Source organism: Pseudorasbora parva, chromosome 4 (assembly GCF_024679245.1).
Source record: "Pseudorasbora parva isolate DD20220531a chromosome 4, ASM2467924v1, whole genome shotgun sequence".
Classification (NCBI taxonomy): domain Eukaryota; kingdom Metazoa; phylum Chordata; class Actinopteri; order Cypriniformes; family Gobionidae; genus Pseudorasbora; species Pseudorasbora parva.
In genome coordinates this window covers 48,579,105-48,595,648 of record NC_090175.1, presented here as the reverse complement: position 1 = coordinate 48,595,648, position 16,544 = coordinate 48,579,105, and the positions used below count along the sequence as shown (strand labels likewise).

General features: G+C 35.3%; 1 protein-coding gene across 1 annotated transcript in view; it reads right to left on the bottom strand.

The window, feature by feature from the left end:
* mad1l1 (mitotic arrest deficient 1 like 1) overlaps nucleotides 1-16,544 on the bottom strand; it is an 87,990-nt gene that overhangs the window by 49,347 nt on the left and 22,099 nt on the right. The window contains exons 11-16 of the mRNA XM_067442090.1: nucleotides 12,054-12,198; nucleotides 8,380-8,520; nucleotides 6,487-6,543; nucleotides 6,138-6,229; nucleotides 5,035-5,125; nucleotides 905-1,109 (exon numbers count right to left, since the gene is read on the bottom strand). Of these exons, the coding sequence (XP_067298191.1) occupies nucleotides 905-1,109; nucleotides 5,035-5,125; nucleotides 6,138-6,229; nucleotides 6,487-6,543; nucleotides 8,380-8,520; nucleotides 12,054-12,198 (731 nt within the window). The remainder of the gene's footprint in view (nucleotides 1-904; nucleotides 1,110-5,034; nucleotides 5,126-6,137; nucleotides 6,230-6,486; nucleotides 6,544-8,379; nucleotides 8,521-12,053; nucleotides 12,199-16,544) is intronic.

Below are 16,544 nucleotides of genomic sequence, written 5' to 3'. Positions count from 1 at the left end.
TTGCAAAGTGTTTCATTGAGATACGGACCTAATGTAAACTCACATCTGGTCACATATATTTGATAGCTGGTCAACGCACCCACAATAACCCAACCGGAAGAATAACTCTGTTTAAGTTATTTCTACCAGTGGTGTCCAAGTACTCAAAGCCCAGTTAAAACATTTTGGGCTGGAATGGGTTTTTATTTTAAGTATATGAAGATTATATAGAAATTAAAGCAATGCAAAAATGATCAGTTTACTATGAACCTAAATAGACACTTTTTGTGCTGTTGGGTTTTGAGAACATATTTTTATAAAAATATAGCATATATATATATTTGTAAAAAAACAAACATTTCAGACTTACAGGTAAATAATTTGGTCAACATTATAATGGATTATACATATTGATTTCACATATGATTATATTTGAAATCAATATGTTATAGGTGCTTTATTATTCTACATTGAAAATGTATAATTATTCTATATTGATTTTGAAAACACATAAGCTCCTTATCAATCCACAATTTACCACTTACAATTATGTATGCGTGTAAGCTGTGTGAGGGGGAAAAAAGGGTCAATCTTCATATTGGTCTAAACAAAAACTTTTCACTTTCCAGGGCTTGAATCCATGTGTCTGAAATTCAAGTACTTTCAAGAAGCATGGGAACTGTGTTTTGTGATCTTGTGATGTGCTTGCACACATTCTTAATCCAGCAGAATAACATGAAATACTTTTTCATTCACGTGAGACCCCTAAGGCAGGACTGTTTATATCAAATTTTAGTTTGGAAGAGAAAAAAAAAGACAATAAATAAAAGAATTAAATAAAAAAATCAACAATGCCACTGAACACAGATAAAGGGGATGTTTCCTAACCCTACTATTGAAATGTGTTGCCTAAAAAAGTATTTACCCAGTATTTCCTGTGAAGGTGGGATGATGAGGGTAGTGTCATCTGTTGACATTCCACCACTCGCCTCAATTTTTCGGAGTCGTTCTCTCAAGCGCTGACACTCAACCCTCAGCTGTTCCACATCTTCAGCACGCTGCTGCTTTGCAATGCTGGTCGGGTTCATTTGCAAGTGGATCACCTTTGTCTTCACAGGGTCATAGTCCCCCTAATGCATGGGAAAGAGGTTACAAGAAAAATGTATACATTTTATTAAATCAAAGAGGAAAGAATTTATAAAACTTTTAAACAAACAGTCTTCGAAAGAAAAGTGCAGACAACAGGCCTCAATGTAAAGCTAATTACCATTCCTTTTTAATAATTTTGGCATGTAAAACCATTGTGGTTGTAGACTTTGATCAAACAAATTAACATTAAAATAAAAGTGAAAAACAAATAAATAAATAAAAATTATAATAAAACTGAAAAGACACAATGGAAGAAGTCTGGAAACATAACATGCTGTTTTCTAAAATCCTCAACACTGATGTTCGTCAAATCCGAACATCAGTGCTTTTGAACTGTATTTTGTTTTTTTATAAGCATCCAAATTCCTGCATCAAATGAAAAAAAAAAGGCAAATGAAGAAAGCACTCATTAGCACAAAGTTATCTGAAAAAATACCTGAAAAGAAATAAATTTGCCAAAAGCTCATTTGTTAAACCAATACATAAACTTTTGTAGTAGTTCAACGGTCTATGATTGAAAATCAAGTTACCATGAAGGGTTAAAACCGAGTCCAATTTTATCTGAAGGGTTCACCCCCCGTAAAAAATACATTTATCCGAATTATCCTCCAAACAAAAGGGCCAAAGAAGTGATATAGTTCATCCCTGTCTGAGACGAAAGGCTTTATCTTCTGGAACGATTCTTCATTTGGGTGTAAAACTTCAGGGGTTTAAAAGCCATTACTGAGCCTTCTGGTGAATTAAGGGCCCCATCAAAGAATAATGCCTCGATCTGAACATCTCATTACTGAGCAAATTACATCACCCTGAGCTGAAGACAGAAAAGCTGAGAAGAGAAATAGAGACTGAGGGAAGAGATGACATAACTGCAGAACAGAAGGGGATAAAAGAACAGAAACAACTACAATTGCTAAAAATCTAAGATTTTGTTAATTTTTGTTATAAAAATTGTTTTGTTACATGTAAAGTTGGGGATAAAGGGTAACACTAACAAACTCAGAAATGCCAAAATATATGTTACTCTGATACAAAGTCAATAATATACATTTTACTTTAATTAGGTTTACATTATAATCCTGTCAAAACAAGCAAAACAAGTAAATAAGATTTATTTGAGAAATACTTGATATTGTACAATGACACCATTATTGCTATAGACTACTGAAATGCTAGTATCTTGACAACGGTAATGGTTCGTACAGGTAACAACTCCATGCGTACATCTCTCTAACCTTCAAGATGAATATAATACAGCTTGAATCATCAATGACTCATGGACAACAATAAAAATACATGAAAAACAGCAAAGGTTAGCAGACCTTGGGCCAAAATAAACCATCTTAAAACCGTGTGAGTGTGGAGTGGGTTGATATTATTAACTGTATGTTTGAAGTCGCTTATTCTTACTGTGACACTTGAAGCGTCATAGATAGGCTAATGGATAGAAGAGGACTATAAATATTAGAGCCGGAGTCTAAGCACATTAGGAAGACTGAGTGATTGAGAGAGCAGGACGAACGAGTGACGCAGCTCTTGAATTCCAGACTTTTCAGTTTGTTTTGGGCTGGCACCAGCGTTGAGGTCTAATGGAGCATATCTGACTGCATTTCAGCCCACTGATCGCATCATCGACTCAGGAAGTGAAAAGAAAGGATAAATGGATGGGAGGCCACTGATAAATATAGACGCATCACAAAGATGATGGAGAAGTGACGTAGCCTTACATCTTTCCATTACGTCAATGACTTGTTTGAATTTTTTTGTTTAATGTTTAAAAATCGCCTATAACGGACTGATTACAGTAAAAAAAAAAGGCCAAAGTGATGTCCAGAGGGGATTTGTTTTAATGACCCCTATAAGTTTGATTAATCAAAATATAAGGAAAATATCTGAAATAGATAACTCTCTGAAGAGAATTTACTATGCAAAAATAAATAAATAAATAAATAAATAATCATCTCACAGTAAGAGATTAACCACATTTACAGTTATTAATATTTACTAATATCCAGTTATTAATATCCACACAGTGGCATTTTTAATTGTGTTAACACAAATAAAACTATTGACTCTAAGGACAATTGCACAATATGCTTACACAATCTTCAACGAATTTTAATAATATTTGAATAAAGGGTGGAATTTTCCAACATCACTTCTGGCCACTAAGTGTTTTGCAATGCTACTTTAATATCTTTTGTTCACATATTACAAATTTGAAGCTGTTTTGGAACTGATATCCGACTTATTTATTTGTATAATGCAAAAAATGAATCAAGTCTATGTGACGTGTTATGTTTCTTATAAAAAGACGTAAAAAAAAAATTATATAACACATGAGACTAAGTATTCATTCATTGGATTACCCAAAAACATGGATTCAATTTAATGACAGAAAAAAATTACAATACAACACAGTACAGATTATTTGATATTGCAGTGAGGATTTTAGACATACCCCCTTCCCTAGTATATATAGTATACCAATGCACAACCGCATACCTAAACAACATAAATATTTAAACAGAACTTATAGTCTGAGTTTCCACTAAGTGCCTCTACATTATTTATTGACTAACAGAAATAAATAAAAACACCACTGTGCTATTATTAAACTAATATTTTTAAAAGCATATTAAAAGCTAGCAATCCTCAGCATGCCAAGAGTAATTTGTGCAACCATAGTTGCAAATCATATTATATGTGAAGAGCAATCAAAACCCATAAGGACCAGTGTTCGGGAATTATTTCATGTCAACATATATATGTATTTTTCTTTCAAATTCTAGACCACTTTTTTAACTATAAGTTGATGTAGAGAAGGAAAAAAGCAGGATGAGTAAGGTGGTAATTTACTAAATGGAAAGATTTAAACAGGTTTTTCAGTGATTTGAAGAGGACTTATAAGTATGTGAAGATTTGCTGGCAAACAATAATCTCAAGTGCCGATTTAGAGAAAAAACACATATACCTGAGTTACAGTGGAAACCAGAGGCAATGGAACTGTGGCTGTGCATGAACACACACACACACACACACACACACACACACACACACACACACACACACACACACACACGTCTGGTTCACTTTTGTGGGGACTCTCCATAGACGTAATGGTTTTTATAACGTACAAACTGTAAATCCATTTACATTGTGGAGTGGGGACTGCTGGCTGGTCCCCACAATGTAATATAAACAAGGACACACACACACACACACACTTTAATTGTCCTAAAGTGGCATATGCCAAGGATAAGTTTCCAATTAACAATTAGACCACTAAAAAAGTCATGTTAGTTAAGGAACAGAGGGAAACTGAGTTGACTGCACCTTTGAAAAAAAGAAGTTTTATGGAGCAAAAAAATGCTTTCATACTCAATGTAACAAAATGACCTCACCTTTAGCATGTAAAAAAAGAAAACATTGAGCTTTATATATCACCTGTGATGATGAGGATGATACAAACCCAAGTTATTTATTACACAACTTTCTGCAACCATTTCTGAAAGTGTTTAACATCAGATCATTTCCCAACACTAGAGATGGCCACTGAGCATTTTCCAATTAACAGTCAAGTTTGTTTGCAATTCTTTTCATTATCAATCTTAATAGATTTATTGATTCATCATTTAGAGCTGTTTGTTGAAAGATCGCAATCTCCATTCAAACACCCATGCAATCTTATACCTAAATAACAATGATTCTGCACCATTACACCCGTTTCACATCAAACGTCACAAGTGTCAGCGGAGCGTGAATAGTGTGTATTTTGACGCTGCCAATGTTAATGAATGAGAGGGTCGTCCGGTGTGTGTCCGATGTTAACTTTGAGGTGAACTACTTGCATCCCTACTGTAAAAATGTTTTAGGTACTGGAAATCTAGCAGACAATTAAAGCATCACCTGGAGGTTATGCCTCTCTAGTCTCATCTCCAGGATGTTGTTTTGCTCTTCCAGCCGCTGACGTTCTGCCTCCAATTCCTCAATCTTCTGTCTGAAAGAAAGAAAAGAAACACGCACATACGTAAAAAAAAATGTTGTCCAAACATTTTAATAAATAATATTTATATATATTTTTTCCGTCAAGTATGGTGAAACAACCATAATTCAATATGTTCAACTCAAGTTCTAGAGGTTGACTGCAGTGTATAACATTATATAAAAAGTGGGGTCCAAAATCTGAGAACATTTATCTATCTCAGATTTTTTTATATATATATCAAAAAGGTTACACCAAGTGTCCGGAAAAATATATATATATATATATATATATATATATATATATATATATATATATATTTTTTTTTTTTTTTTTTCGGACACTTGGTGTAACCTTTTTGATCCATTGTGTCCTTAATAATTTTTAGAAAGCACAACAACATTCAGGTTGGTTTAGTTTTGGTTTTACAGATTACTATGTGGGGTCTTGGACTTGTATTCAATACAACAACTATTCAATTAAGGTGTAAACAGCTTAGTGAAATGAAAATTCTATAGAGAATAATTATAGGATCAAAGAGAAAGAGTAAAAAGGAGGAAGTAGGCACCAAACGAAAGCGTACTTTCCAACAAGGCCACAAAAGCTAATGTAGTATAATCACATTTGCATAGTAATTAGGCAATGCAACAGGCCATGAAAAAAAAACCCCACAGACTTCAGTTTCACTCAGTCTAAAGCCCTGTTCTCAATGCCAGCGACTTACAGTGATAAAGTGGCATTAACATTTCAATGAGAGCTGACGATTTTCAGTGACATGAGTTGTAGTGACCAGCAGAAATAGGCTTCCATAGATCACAAGTAACCTTAATTAACCAAAGAGTAAAAAATAAATAAAACATTTGTACAATCACAATTGTGACTATTTTGCTCAATATTACTTTATATCCTATAGTGTGATTTTGTATGCAGAAACAAGCTTCCAGAATGATCAGATTAAACTTGATAAATGTTTTTAAACACAGATGAAACATAGTATGAAGCTTCACTTATCACATTTCTCTGTTACCTGAGAGAGTTGATTTCTTCTGCTGTTGCTAAGGTACTTTTCTCTGTATTAGACATCTGCTGCTCTTTTAGAGCCTCAAGTTCAGCAGTCACCTGAGCAAGTGATGAAAGTCAAAAAGATCAGCACTGTAAGTCAAAAACAATAACTGACTGTAAATCTGAGCAAATGAAACACCTGCGACCTAGTGGCAATGTAATTCCTGTCAATGCCTTGACTTCTGCCTTATGTGTTTTTTCATTTTTGCATGCATTATAGTGCATATTTTAATCAATATTTATGATCGAAACGGTAGCTGACATAATCGTATAAATGCTAAAAGGAAGCTTCCATGGTGATGGATGTGACTTACCATCTGAGCTTGTAATTTGAAGGTGCCTGCTTCCTCCTGGGCTTTAAACAATTGAGTCTATCGGAATGAAACAAGTTATTATAACCACACATTTTATAACAAATTCTAATAAATCCAATAATACTCCTTCTCAAAAGTATTCAAAACGCTTATGCTACATCCTACCTCATACCTAAGATATGCTTTATTTCATAAGTTGAACAACATGGAAGGTGGTCTGGCGGAAGCTAGCTAATTTATTTTATAAAGTGTGAAATATGGATTTTTTTCTTACACAAACCTATCGATTCGCTTCAAAAGACCTTCATTAACCTTCTGGAGCCAACAAAAATGTTGCATACATTTATGTTGGATGGATGCACTTTTTTGAGCTTCAAACCTGTGAGCCCAATTCACTGGCATTATAAAGCTTAGAAAAATCAGGATATAACACTGATTGTGTTCATCAGAAAGAAGAATGTCATATACACCTAGAATGTCTTTAGGATGAGAAAATGGGGTAATTTCATTTTAAAGTGAACTAATTCTGGCATTCTGACTTATTTACACTGTGAATTAGTTGAATTATCATGCTAAAAATGGCCAAAAATCCCCAACAATGACTTCAGGATTCCAACAAGTTTCGTAAAGTTTTTTTTTCAGAGTATGGTCTGTATGATGTCATAAAAGGGCGAAAATTCATTTTATGGGCACTTCACCTGGATGAGTTAGTGAGCACATCAACCAGAGCGAGAGCGAGAACAAGAGTGCGCCCATCATGACGTTTCTGTCATTTTGTTTTTAGACCACAAAATCATCAATGTCACTGAAGAATTTTGGTTTTGGTTTTGAGGGAAAAATAACATTGTTCAGCTTCCCAAATAATGCATTGTTAAGGAAACAGCGGATGCAGTTTGTTGTTCCAGAGCAGCAACGGAGTTCTGCAAGTGTGTTTGTTTGTTTCCCGGTCATGAGTCGAAACCGCAGACGGTGAGTGAAACTGCATCAAATGTCTGTTTTGCTGGCAATCAGCAAATATGGATTAGAAAGTTCTCCAGGGGTAATGCCTTGTTTAATGTGTGTGTGTGTGTTCGTGAGTCTTTAGCCCCACCCACTGCATGCTTCCATGGGTTTGGCTCTAGACTGGAAGTAACGTTTCAGATTTTGATTAAAGATTACATGACAAAAAAAAAAAAAATCTGTGTATTAACTCGCACGGGTTAATTGTTGACCACAAGACTAGTAATATGCACTAACAAAATAAATAGGGTCAATTTTGATTTCATGACGAATTGATAGCGAATGTTATGTCTTGTAATCCATCTGCAACAACGTGAAATTTGATAAAAATTTGTTTGGCCATAAACTTTTAAATGCATCATTATGTATTAATATGAGTTGAGTCTCTGCATGAAAGAAAGACCCGTGACTGGCAGAATGTGCTTCTGCATTTCTCTCTGATGCAGTAGGAAATTAAATTAAATTAAATGTGGACGATGTTAACCGTGACAAGATGATTGACAGATCAGTTCATGTGACAGGATGCGTGTAACTAAGCAACAGAGAGAAAAGATGCATTTCTATGACGTGACAGTATGTTCCAAAGCTTGTCTACTCTTCTGCTACAATCAAAAGTGTGTAGGCTTTCTTGACAAAAAGAGTACATACTTTAAGAGCACAGTATAAGTAGGTGAATTGGGATGCAGCATAATTCCTAACCCTACCTCACACCCTAACAGGCAGCTTTTGCGACCAAATGACCTTTCGCCACATCTCTACCTATCGTCTCAACCAATACTCTGACCTGTAAATACCCAGATTATCCACACTTGGACAAATCATTGAATCAGTATATTGACCATATTTATTCAAAATAACTGCTTGAGTTTGCATTATGGTTAATGAAGTTCTCACCTCCATGTCAGTGTTGTGATTCTGGACTTTCTGCAACATGTCCTCTGCCTCCTTGACCCGGAGCGTGAGCTGAGGGGAGTATTCACTTGTGGCCAGCTCGCTGTCATACGACTCCAATATGGCCCTCATTCCATCGCGCTCCTGACCCACATACAAAAGCACAAGTTTCAACTCAATTCAGGCCAAGCTAGGTCAGTACAATCCAAAGACATCATGCATAGTCATCTGTGTGGAAGCAGAACTATCTGAGATGCTTGCAGAAGCATAAACAAATGATGCTGATTTTAATTGTAGGGTGAGCATGTAAAATAAAAAAATAATAAAATAAAATAATCTGCTCACTGTCTTAATATAAATTTAATTACTACAACTTATTTCACATGCTTTACCGGTCAACCTTGTAGTACAATTTAATAGGCAGGCATCATTTTAAATGCCATTGTATTGCTCTAAATACAAGAGGAGAGATGGAAGAAAAATTAGAGGAGAATTAATGGGGTGAACGAGCTCCCTTCGGAGTCTGAGTCATCTGTGTAAATATCTCATTTTAGAGTCGATTAAACCAAAATTAAATCTAGTCTAGTCTCTAAAGCCGAAAACAGCAGGATCAATATAACATTGTGATTCATTATACGGAGTGTCAACTGAGAATGCTAAAACGCCAACAGACGCATGCACATACATGCACCCAAACTAGAAAGGTTGTGAAGGTTAATGCTGAATAGAAGATTTCACTAACAGACCTTTAACATCCGTTTAAAGGAAAAGTTAATGATGCATTTGTGGAGCTTTAGTTAAGTTCATCTGACGTAACTTCAAAAGTTAATTATAATTTATCTTTTTTTAAATGTACAATATGCCAGTAGATTTTTTTTTTCCCATATTATGGTGTATTATAATATGGTGGTGTTTACAATTGTAAGTTTTATTTTTTTATTACAGTAGTATAGTTCATCTTCAAAGCACAATACAATTGTTTCTCCCCATCAATTTTGGAATCAAATATCACAGACATGTTTATAATGAGATTCATCCAGCTGTTTATCATACGTTATAAACCCTGGCTATCAAAAACTCAAAGTTATGAAAATATTGAAAACTTTATGTCAGTTTCATTTGTAGCTCTGCAGTACTTTGTAAAGGTCAAAGAGGTATCCGCTTTATTATCTGAAGTCATGAAAACAGGTCAGGTCTTTCTTTTAATATGAGTTATACCACCTAAGGGATTCAACACACCGACACATATCAAAATCATCACACACACACACACACACCAAAAGCTAGTTTTCTGCTTCTATTGTAATGAAATTCACGTGTGCTGTTATCTTAAACTCACCTCATTCGTCCCACAGATAGCAAACTCTCATTTAGGACTCTATTATTTTGCCACTGGCCTGAGAGCTTCTGTGCCGAAGAGAGAATCTATGTGGGTGAGTGAGTGAAGAAACAAATCTATGCCGCACTGCAGTTTTTTTTTTTCTACTATGGATCTTCATTTACTGAAGAACTTGGGTCAATGCTACAATAAAACCTTTTTAGCATGGCTTTTAATCATAGCTAGAAAACTGTTAATCTTCTAAAGACAGCTGATGCACTTTTCCTGGTTCTGCAGCAGATGAAGTGCTAAAGTTGTCAATAATGGCTAGTGACAAACAGCCTCCAAACTTTAGCTTGTCAATTTTATTTGTTTTATGGAACTGTGTGTGTAAACACGCTTTGTCATCATATACTGTACTACTTAAAAGTTTGAGCACTACTGAACTTTTTCTTGATCTTAAAAAGCTCTTTATCCCATGTTTAAATACTGTTCTGCTTAATTAGCCGTACACAAATCAGTTTACTGGACAAACTGATTTGTGAATAACATTTTACTTAGCACAGTTTGCCATCAACGTAATTAACAACTGAAAAGACAAATATGAGAGCGTGTTTGCTTATCCTTACACTTAATTACTTGTTCTGACAGCTCTAATTTTCCATGTGTGTTTAGGGCAGTTTCCAGACTGGAAGGCTGGAGGTAAGGATGCTCTGAATGTCTCCAGTGTAAACATCATTACACCCAAACATTGACCTCAATAAAAAAAAAACCCACCTATTTAGGATACATGATTCAAGTTTATTCAAGCCTTTTATTAATTACCAATTAACCAAGCAGATGAAAAAACTATGAAAAAGAGTATTATTCCAGCAATTTATCTAAATTTCATTCTAGCCTTTGGAAAGAACTTCAAGTCAGGATGTTGGACACATTCTAGATTTCTAAGGGAGTTAAAGCCACCCACACTGTCTATGAGATTGTGGAGGAGACAATGGGTCATATTAGACTTTCTAATGACTATTTTCCTTCACTTATTTACTCACCCTCATATCGCTTCAGACCCATCTTCGAAACACAAATTAATTTACTTTAATTTAATTAATTAATATACAAACCCTTTATATGATGAACGGGTTTAATTTAAGATATTATTCACATATAAACACTGATCAAAGTACATGCGAAAACACATTAAATATGCTAACAGCAAATGTGCTTGTTCGATGTGTGAGAATAAAGCTCATTATTTTAAAAACAACTGCTCGATTCATATGGAATTATTTTACAATGTCTGCATGAACATTCAAGCATCAGAGGTTTGCCTTCACTTCCAAATGAGGGGCAATTGCCTTCACTTTTCAAATAATGAAATCTTTTAGGTTCATTAAAAATATCTGTGTTTTGAAGATGTACAAAAGTCTTATGCTAGGATTGACATGAAGGAGAGTAGATGATGACATGATTTTAAGTTTTGGGTTATGTTCCACATGCATTGGTGTTTTATTTTCTGTGGCGCTCTCTCCGTCTATGTCTCTGTCTCTGTCGTACTATTGACTTCCAATTATCATCAGGAGGTTGTAAACCTCGCCCAATCCATTGCCACGTGCAGAGTGTTTGTTCATTTGTTTCGATATTTATATTTTGCTGTGTGAATGTGTGAACCTACTACTTGTTACCTGTGCCTTATAGAATTTGATGTTGTTTGGTTTAGGTAAAAGGGAACAGGCAAACAGGTCATGTGATATATAGGTGCTGGTCATATAATTAGAATATCATAAAAAAAATGTATTTCACTAATTCCATTCAAAAAGTGAAACTTGTATATTATATTCATTCATTACACACAGACTGATGTATTTCAAATGTTTATTTCTTTTAATTTTGATTATTATAACCGACACCTAAGGAAAATCCTAGATTCAGTATCTCAGAAAATTTGAATATTACTTAAGACCAATACAAAGAAAGGATTTTTAGAAATCTTGGTCAACTACAAAGTATGAGCATAAAAGTATGAGAATGTACAGCACTCAATACTTAGTTGGGGCTCATTTTGCCTGAATTACTGCAGCAATGCAGTATAAATAATTTGGTATATAGTATTACCATATAGCAGAACTGAAAATTAATGTGCTAAATAATGAAATGTGGTAAATGTAATACAATACTTTCTTAGTTGTTGATAAATTGGACACATCTGGTTTTAAAAATGGGCAAAAAGTATTACCCATCTATTTTTCTAGAGAAAAATAGACATTTTGCACTGCAGAGGAAGTATTTGTTTATGAAACTCATATAAGTTTACAAAGTATGAACAGTTTTGTTTTGACGAGATGTTTGTTTATATGCTTTTCACCTTGGTGAGCAGTAGGACTCTCTTCTGCAGGCGACGAACCAGCGAATCCTGGTTCTCTCGTTTCTTCTGTTCTTCTTGAGCTTTGGCACGCAGTTGAGCGATCTCGGGAAGGAGCTCAGCACGGGCCTTCTCCATAGAGCGAACACTGAAAAAGTCAGATTAAAAAAAATATGCCAGAATAACATTAGGATGGAGCAGCTCTGGGGAGAACAAAAACAACTGCATCCTCTATATCCTGGAAGGTCATTTCTTTATGAAAGCTGTCTGCTTAGTGTTCACAGCTGAATATACACTCTTTGTTGCAAGGGACAGCATTCTGGGAAATGGAGCACAATGTTTGGAAGACAGTGAGCCATCAAAGTGTGTGTGTGTGTGTGTGTGTGTGTGTGTGTGTGTGTGTGTGTGTGTGTGTGTGTGTGTGTGTGTGTGTGTGTGTGTGTGTGTGTGTGTGTGTATGCACACCTAGCCGCGTATTGTCCAACTTATGTTATGGTTACTTGCCAACATTGAAAAGTTGAAGCTGTTATTGATATTTACAGGGTAAAAATTATGCTTATTTTCTTCGGCTATAACTCATTGATAGAGCATTCTGTACCCTTTAAATCAGACACGAGAGATAAATAAAGCATTAAGATCAGTGTGTGTGTGTGTGTGTGGGGGGGGGGGGGGGGGGGGTAATGTGACTTTAACACAATCAGTTTACTTTTTTCAAGTAACTAGTAAAGTAATTTTACTCTTAAATTTCCATCAAAATAACAGTTACTCGGATAAAAGACGTTAAAGACGACACTGGGTCGATTATTGCTGAAATTAAATGGACTGTACAAGACTTGCTATGATAGACGGTGTTGCTGTTCAGAACAAATCACACCGTGGCATCGCAATTTTTTTTTTTTTATAGCATAATAGAATGTAAATAATTTAGTTCAGTTAGAGAACAGACAGTACAGATAAAAACTGAACATATCTGCTTAATAATTAATGATCCGAACAAGTGTCGCAGCACAAACGCAGCAGGGGGCAGATTTCATTTATCATGAGAGCGAAGATCGGACAGACAAGATGATCATGGAAGATTTGGTAAACGAATCAGCACCACTCACACAAAGAAACTCAGTAACATATTGCAGGAAAAATTCATAATGTGAAGTTTTTATATTTTATAACATATAATACAGTTAAAACACATCACAACACAACCAAGAGTGCTGTTTTCCTGAATACCATCATGACTGAAAATGTGACGCTGATTTCATATGACAGCTCCATAAACAATTAATTAACATCAAGTCACTTACATTTTAGGTGCAATATTAACTGCTTTTGTTTTATTTCAGCAGCGAAAATATTTCCAAGATCAGATCATATTTCCACACCAGAACCATAACAACAACAACAGTGTGTGTTACTGAATGATTTTGTGTTTTGAATGAATCAAAGATGAAATGACCTATTCATAAACGACTGCCTCATTCATGAACGAATCAGTCGTTTGAACGAATCGACTCAATGATTCACTCATTAAGACCTGCCGCCACCTACTGGTGGATAAGTTTCATGTTTAAACATTCTTTCCAACATTTCTTATTTGTATTAAAAATATATATTTAAAACAATCTCATTAACATAATTTAATGCAGTTAAATTTTTCAGTGTAAACTTGAACTTTTCAGTGTAAATTAATTAATTTGATTGGTAACAGCCCTATAGAATCTTAGTCTAATTTAATTTATTGATCAAATTTAAGAATATAAAGGGAAAGCTGAAGCATAGCCTATATTCAATAAGATTAGGGAAAAATGTGCTTTATAAAAGGAAAACATATCATAAATATGAAGATTTAAATACATCAAAGCTGATGAGAATAATGATATTTAACAGTGCAGATCATGATAGATAACCAAAATTGTAAGTCAGAATATAAACTGGGCAACAGATGGTAAGCACAATTACATTAACCCAAAACTAACTTAATTAAAATGCTAGAGCCCATACTGTTTTCTTCTTTTTAATTACTAGAATATAGACATTAAGAGAATAAAATGCTATGCAAGTACTTTTACTTTTAATTCTTAAAGTACATTTAAAACCAGGTACTTTTTACGCAAGTATGGTTGTCATTGTAGAACTTCTACCTTTACTGAAGTAAATATGTCTCTGGTTACTTGTACTTTAACTTAAGTACTGAGATTCAGTACTTCCTCCACCACTGACAATTACTATAAAATCAAAGCCATATGTCTAACCAAGCTGTGTTAAAAATTTTAAGTTGATATCACAAAAATGTTTCCAAAAAAAATAAATCCCATGCAATTTTGTTTAGGCGCTTTTTTTATTGATACATTCTCCAGTAACAAATTAATACATTTCTGTCTAAATATCACATCACAAAACATACATTTTTGAATTTTGATCTCACTATTTTTTCAGTACCGACATTTTGGCCAATCTTTGTTTGATGTCAATTTTCAAATAAGAATGGACATCTAAAAAGTAAGCAAAAAGGCAACATGTATTTACATGAGAGGAAGCTGTTTGTTTGTTTGTTTGTGTGCGTGTGCGCATTATGTCTTCTGGAGATAAAGAAAGGATGTTTGATACAAATAGACTCTGACTGGGAGAGCACTTTTCCACTTGACCTTGCAGAGTGAGAGAAATTACCCACAGCAAGAGTTCAATTCCATCAAATTTGCTGCAAAAGTGTGTGTGCAAGTCTTTGTATCTGCTGGATTAAAGGGAGAGAAAGTGCTAATACTGTACGGGTGGATGTAATTGTGCTTTCTGGAGGTAGTTGACAAGGGAAATTTGTTTGTGGCGGGGTGGGGGGTGGGATGAGTTTATGTGGGTCGGGATTTGCAAAAGCGAGTCAACGTGTATGTGTGTGTGTGTCCTCATAGCTAAATTGATTAACTCCTCTCATCTCTTCCAGATGCTAACTATCCAGCTCAATTTGAGCTGTAATGAAAATCATCATGGCCTGCCGTGGAGGGTCAATAAGACAATAATGCACAATCTAATCACAAAACCATACTTGTCTCCTATCAATATAACCTCAGCACATTCTGAGGCTTATTATGCAAATTGCCTCTATTCGTTAGTGAATAGGGTAATTGATTTAGTTGGCCCAGTTTCTCAACACCAAAGGAGTAGCTTAATGGAGTGATTCAACCAACTGGACCACATGAATGCACACCAAACACACAAACATGTATGTAAAGCACCTATAAGCATTATAATGCAAAGAGGGTCATTTTACGGTCCATCACATTATTCCATTAGACATATCTTGCAGAAGAGCAGCCATCCCACTTCTATTTAAATGTTAAAAAAATATTTTAAAGGAGACAGCAACGCAGTGTTAACAAGGGTACATTCTCCATATTGATCAAGGTCTGGATGTATTGTATCCTATTAGGGAGAAGATTCACCTATCCAGTATCCACATCATGTATCCAGTGCCGTTTCTAGGCATAGGCAAACTAGGCGGTCGCCTAGGGCGCCAACAGCTGGGGGGCGCCAGTGAGCCCCCGCCCCAACAAGATTTTTTAGTTATTTCATATATATTTTATTATTAATATTTCGTACTTTTGCTATTTCAAGGCATTATGATTAGTTGCGATTATTGGAGTGAAGTCGCCATGGTGATAGAGGCGCTGCTGTAATGAAATGAGATCATGTAGAGGGCGGCAGGGAACGTCGTCATCCGTGGCGTTGTAACGCTTGTGTCCGAGTGAAAAATGCGGATAGCTCACTTAATGTAACTGGAGTGGATGTAAACACGGAGGCGATTAACATCACTTTATTCCCCGCTGAACTCCCATAATAATCCCCACACATGGGAGCTCAAGACTCAGTGCGCACATTCACAAAATGCAGACTTCGTTTGCAGGGAGCGCGCGCAACTCTCTTAAAGGGGCCACACTATATTTCTACTCGTTACAGCGTGCTTTAGTTTCATCATCATGAAAAGGTCAAAGCCATCAGGGGCTCAGTATCGTAAAAAGAAAAACGAGAAAATATAAAAAAAGAAAGCGAAATATACAGGTATGTTAGCCTACTTATTGGTTACTTGTAGGACTTGTTCTCTACTAAGCTGGTCGCTCTATCATAAGGTTGAGAAAAACATTACACTGAATATTAGTACTGGACGGACCACACGCCATGCTCATTTCAGGTGCAGAACATTATAGCAGTTCATTTGAATAAATTTTTTTTTACATCAGAGATAGCTGTTTAGTGTAAATTGATCAAGTAGGCTAATACTGTCATAACCATGGGCCTCACTAGGCCCTTTTTTATGAACTTATGCATCAGCCCCCCCTAAAAAAATATGTGATTAACCTTTAAAACATATGAAACTGGCGCGAGGCTTCGGCTACGGCTTCGTCCCGTCTTTTAGTCTTTGTGTCAGTGTGTTCTTCAATCCGCAGCGGTGCCAAGTGACATGGTTTTCAAGCTATTGTTATCTAATTTTTTGGCCTTCAGAACATC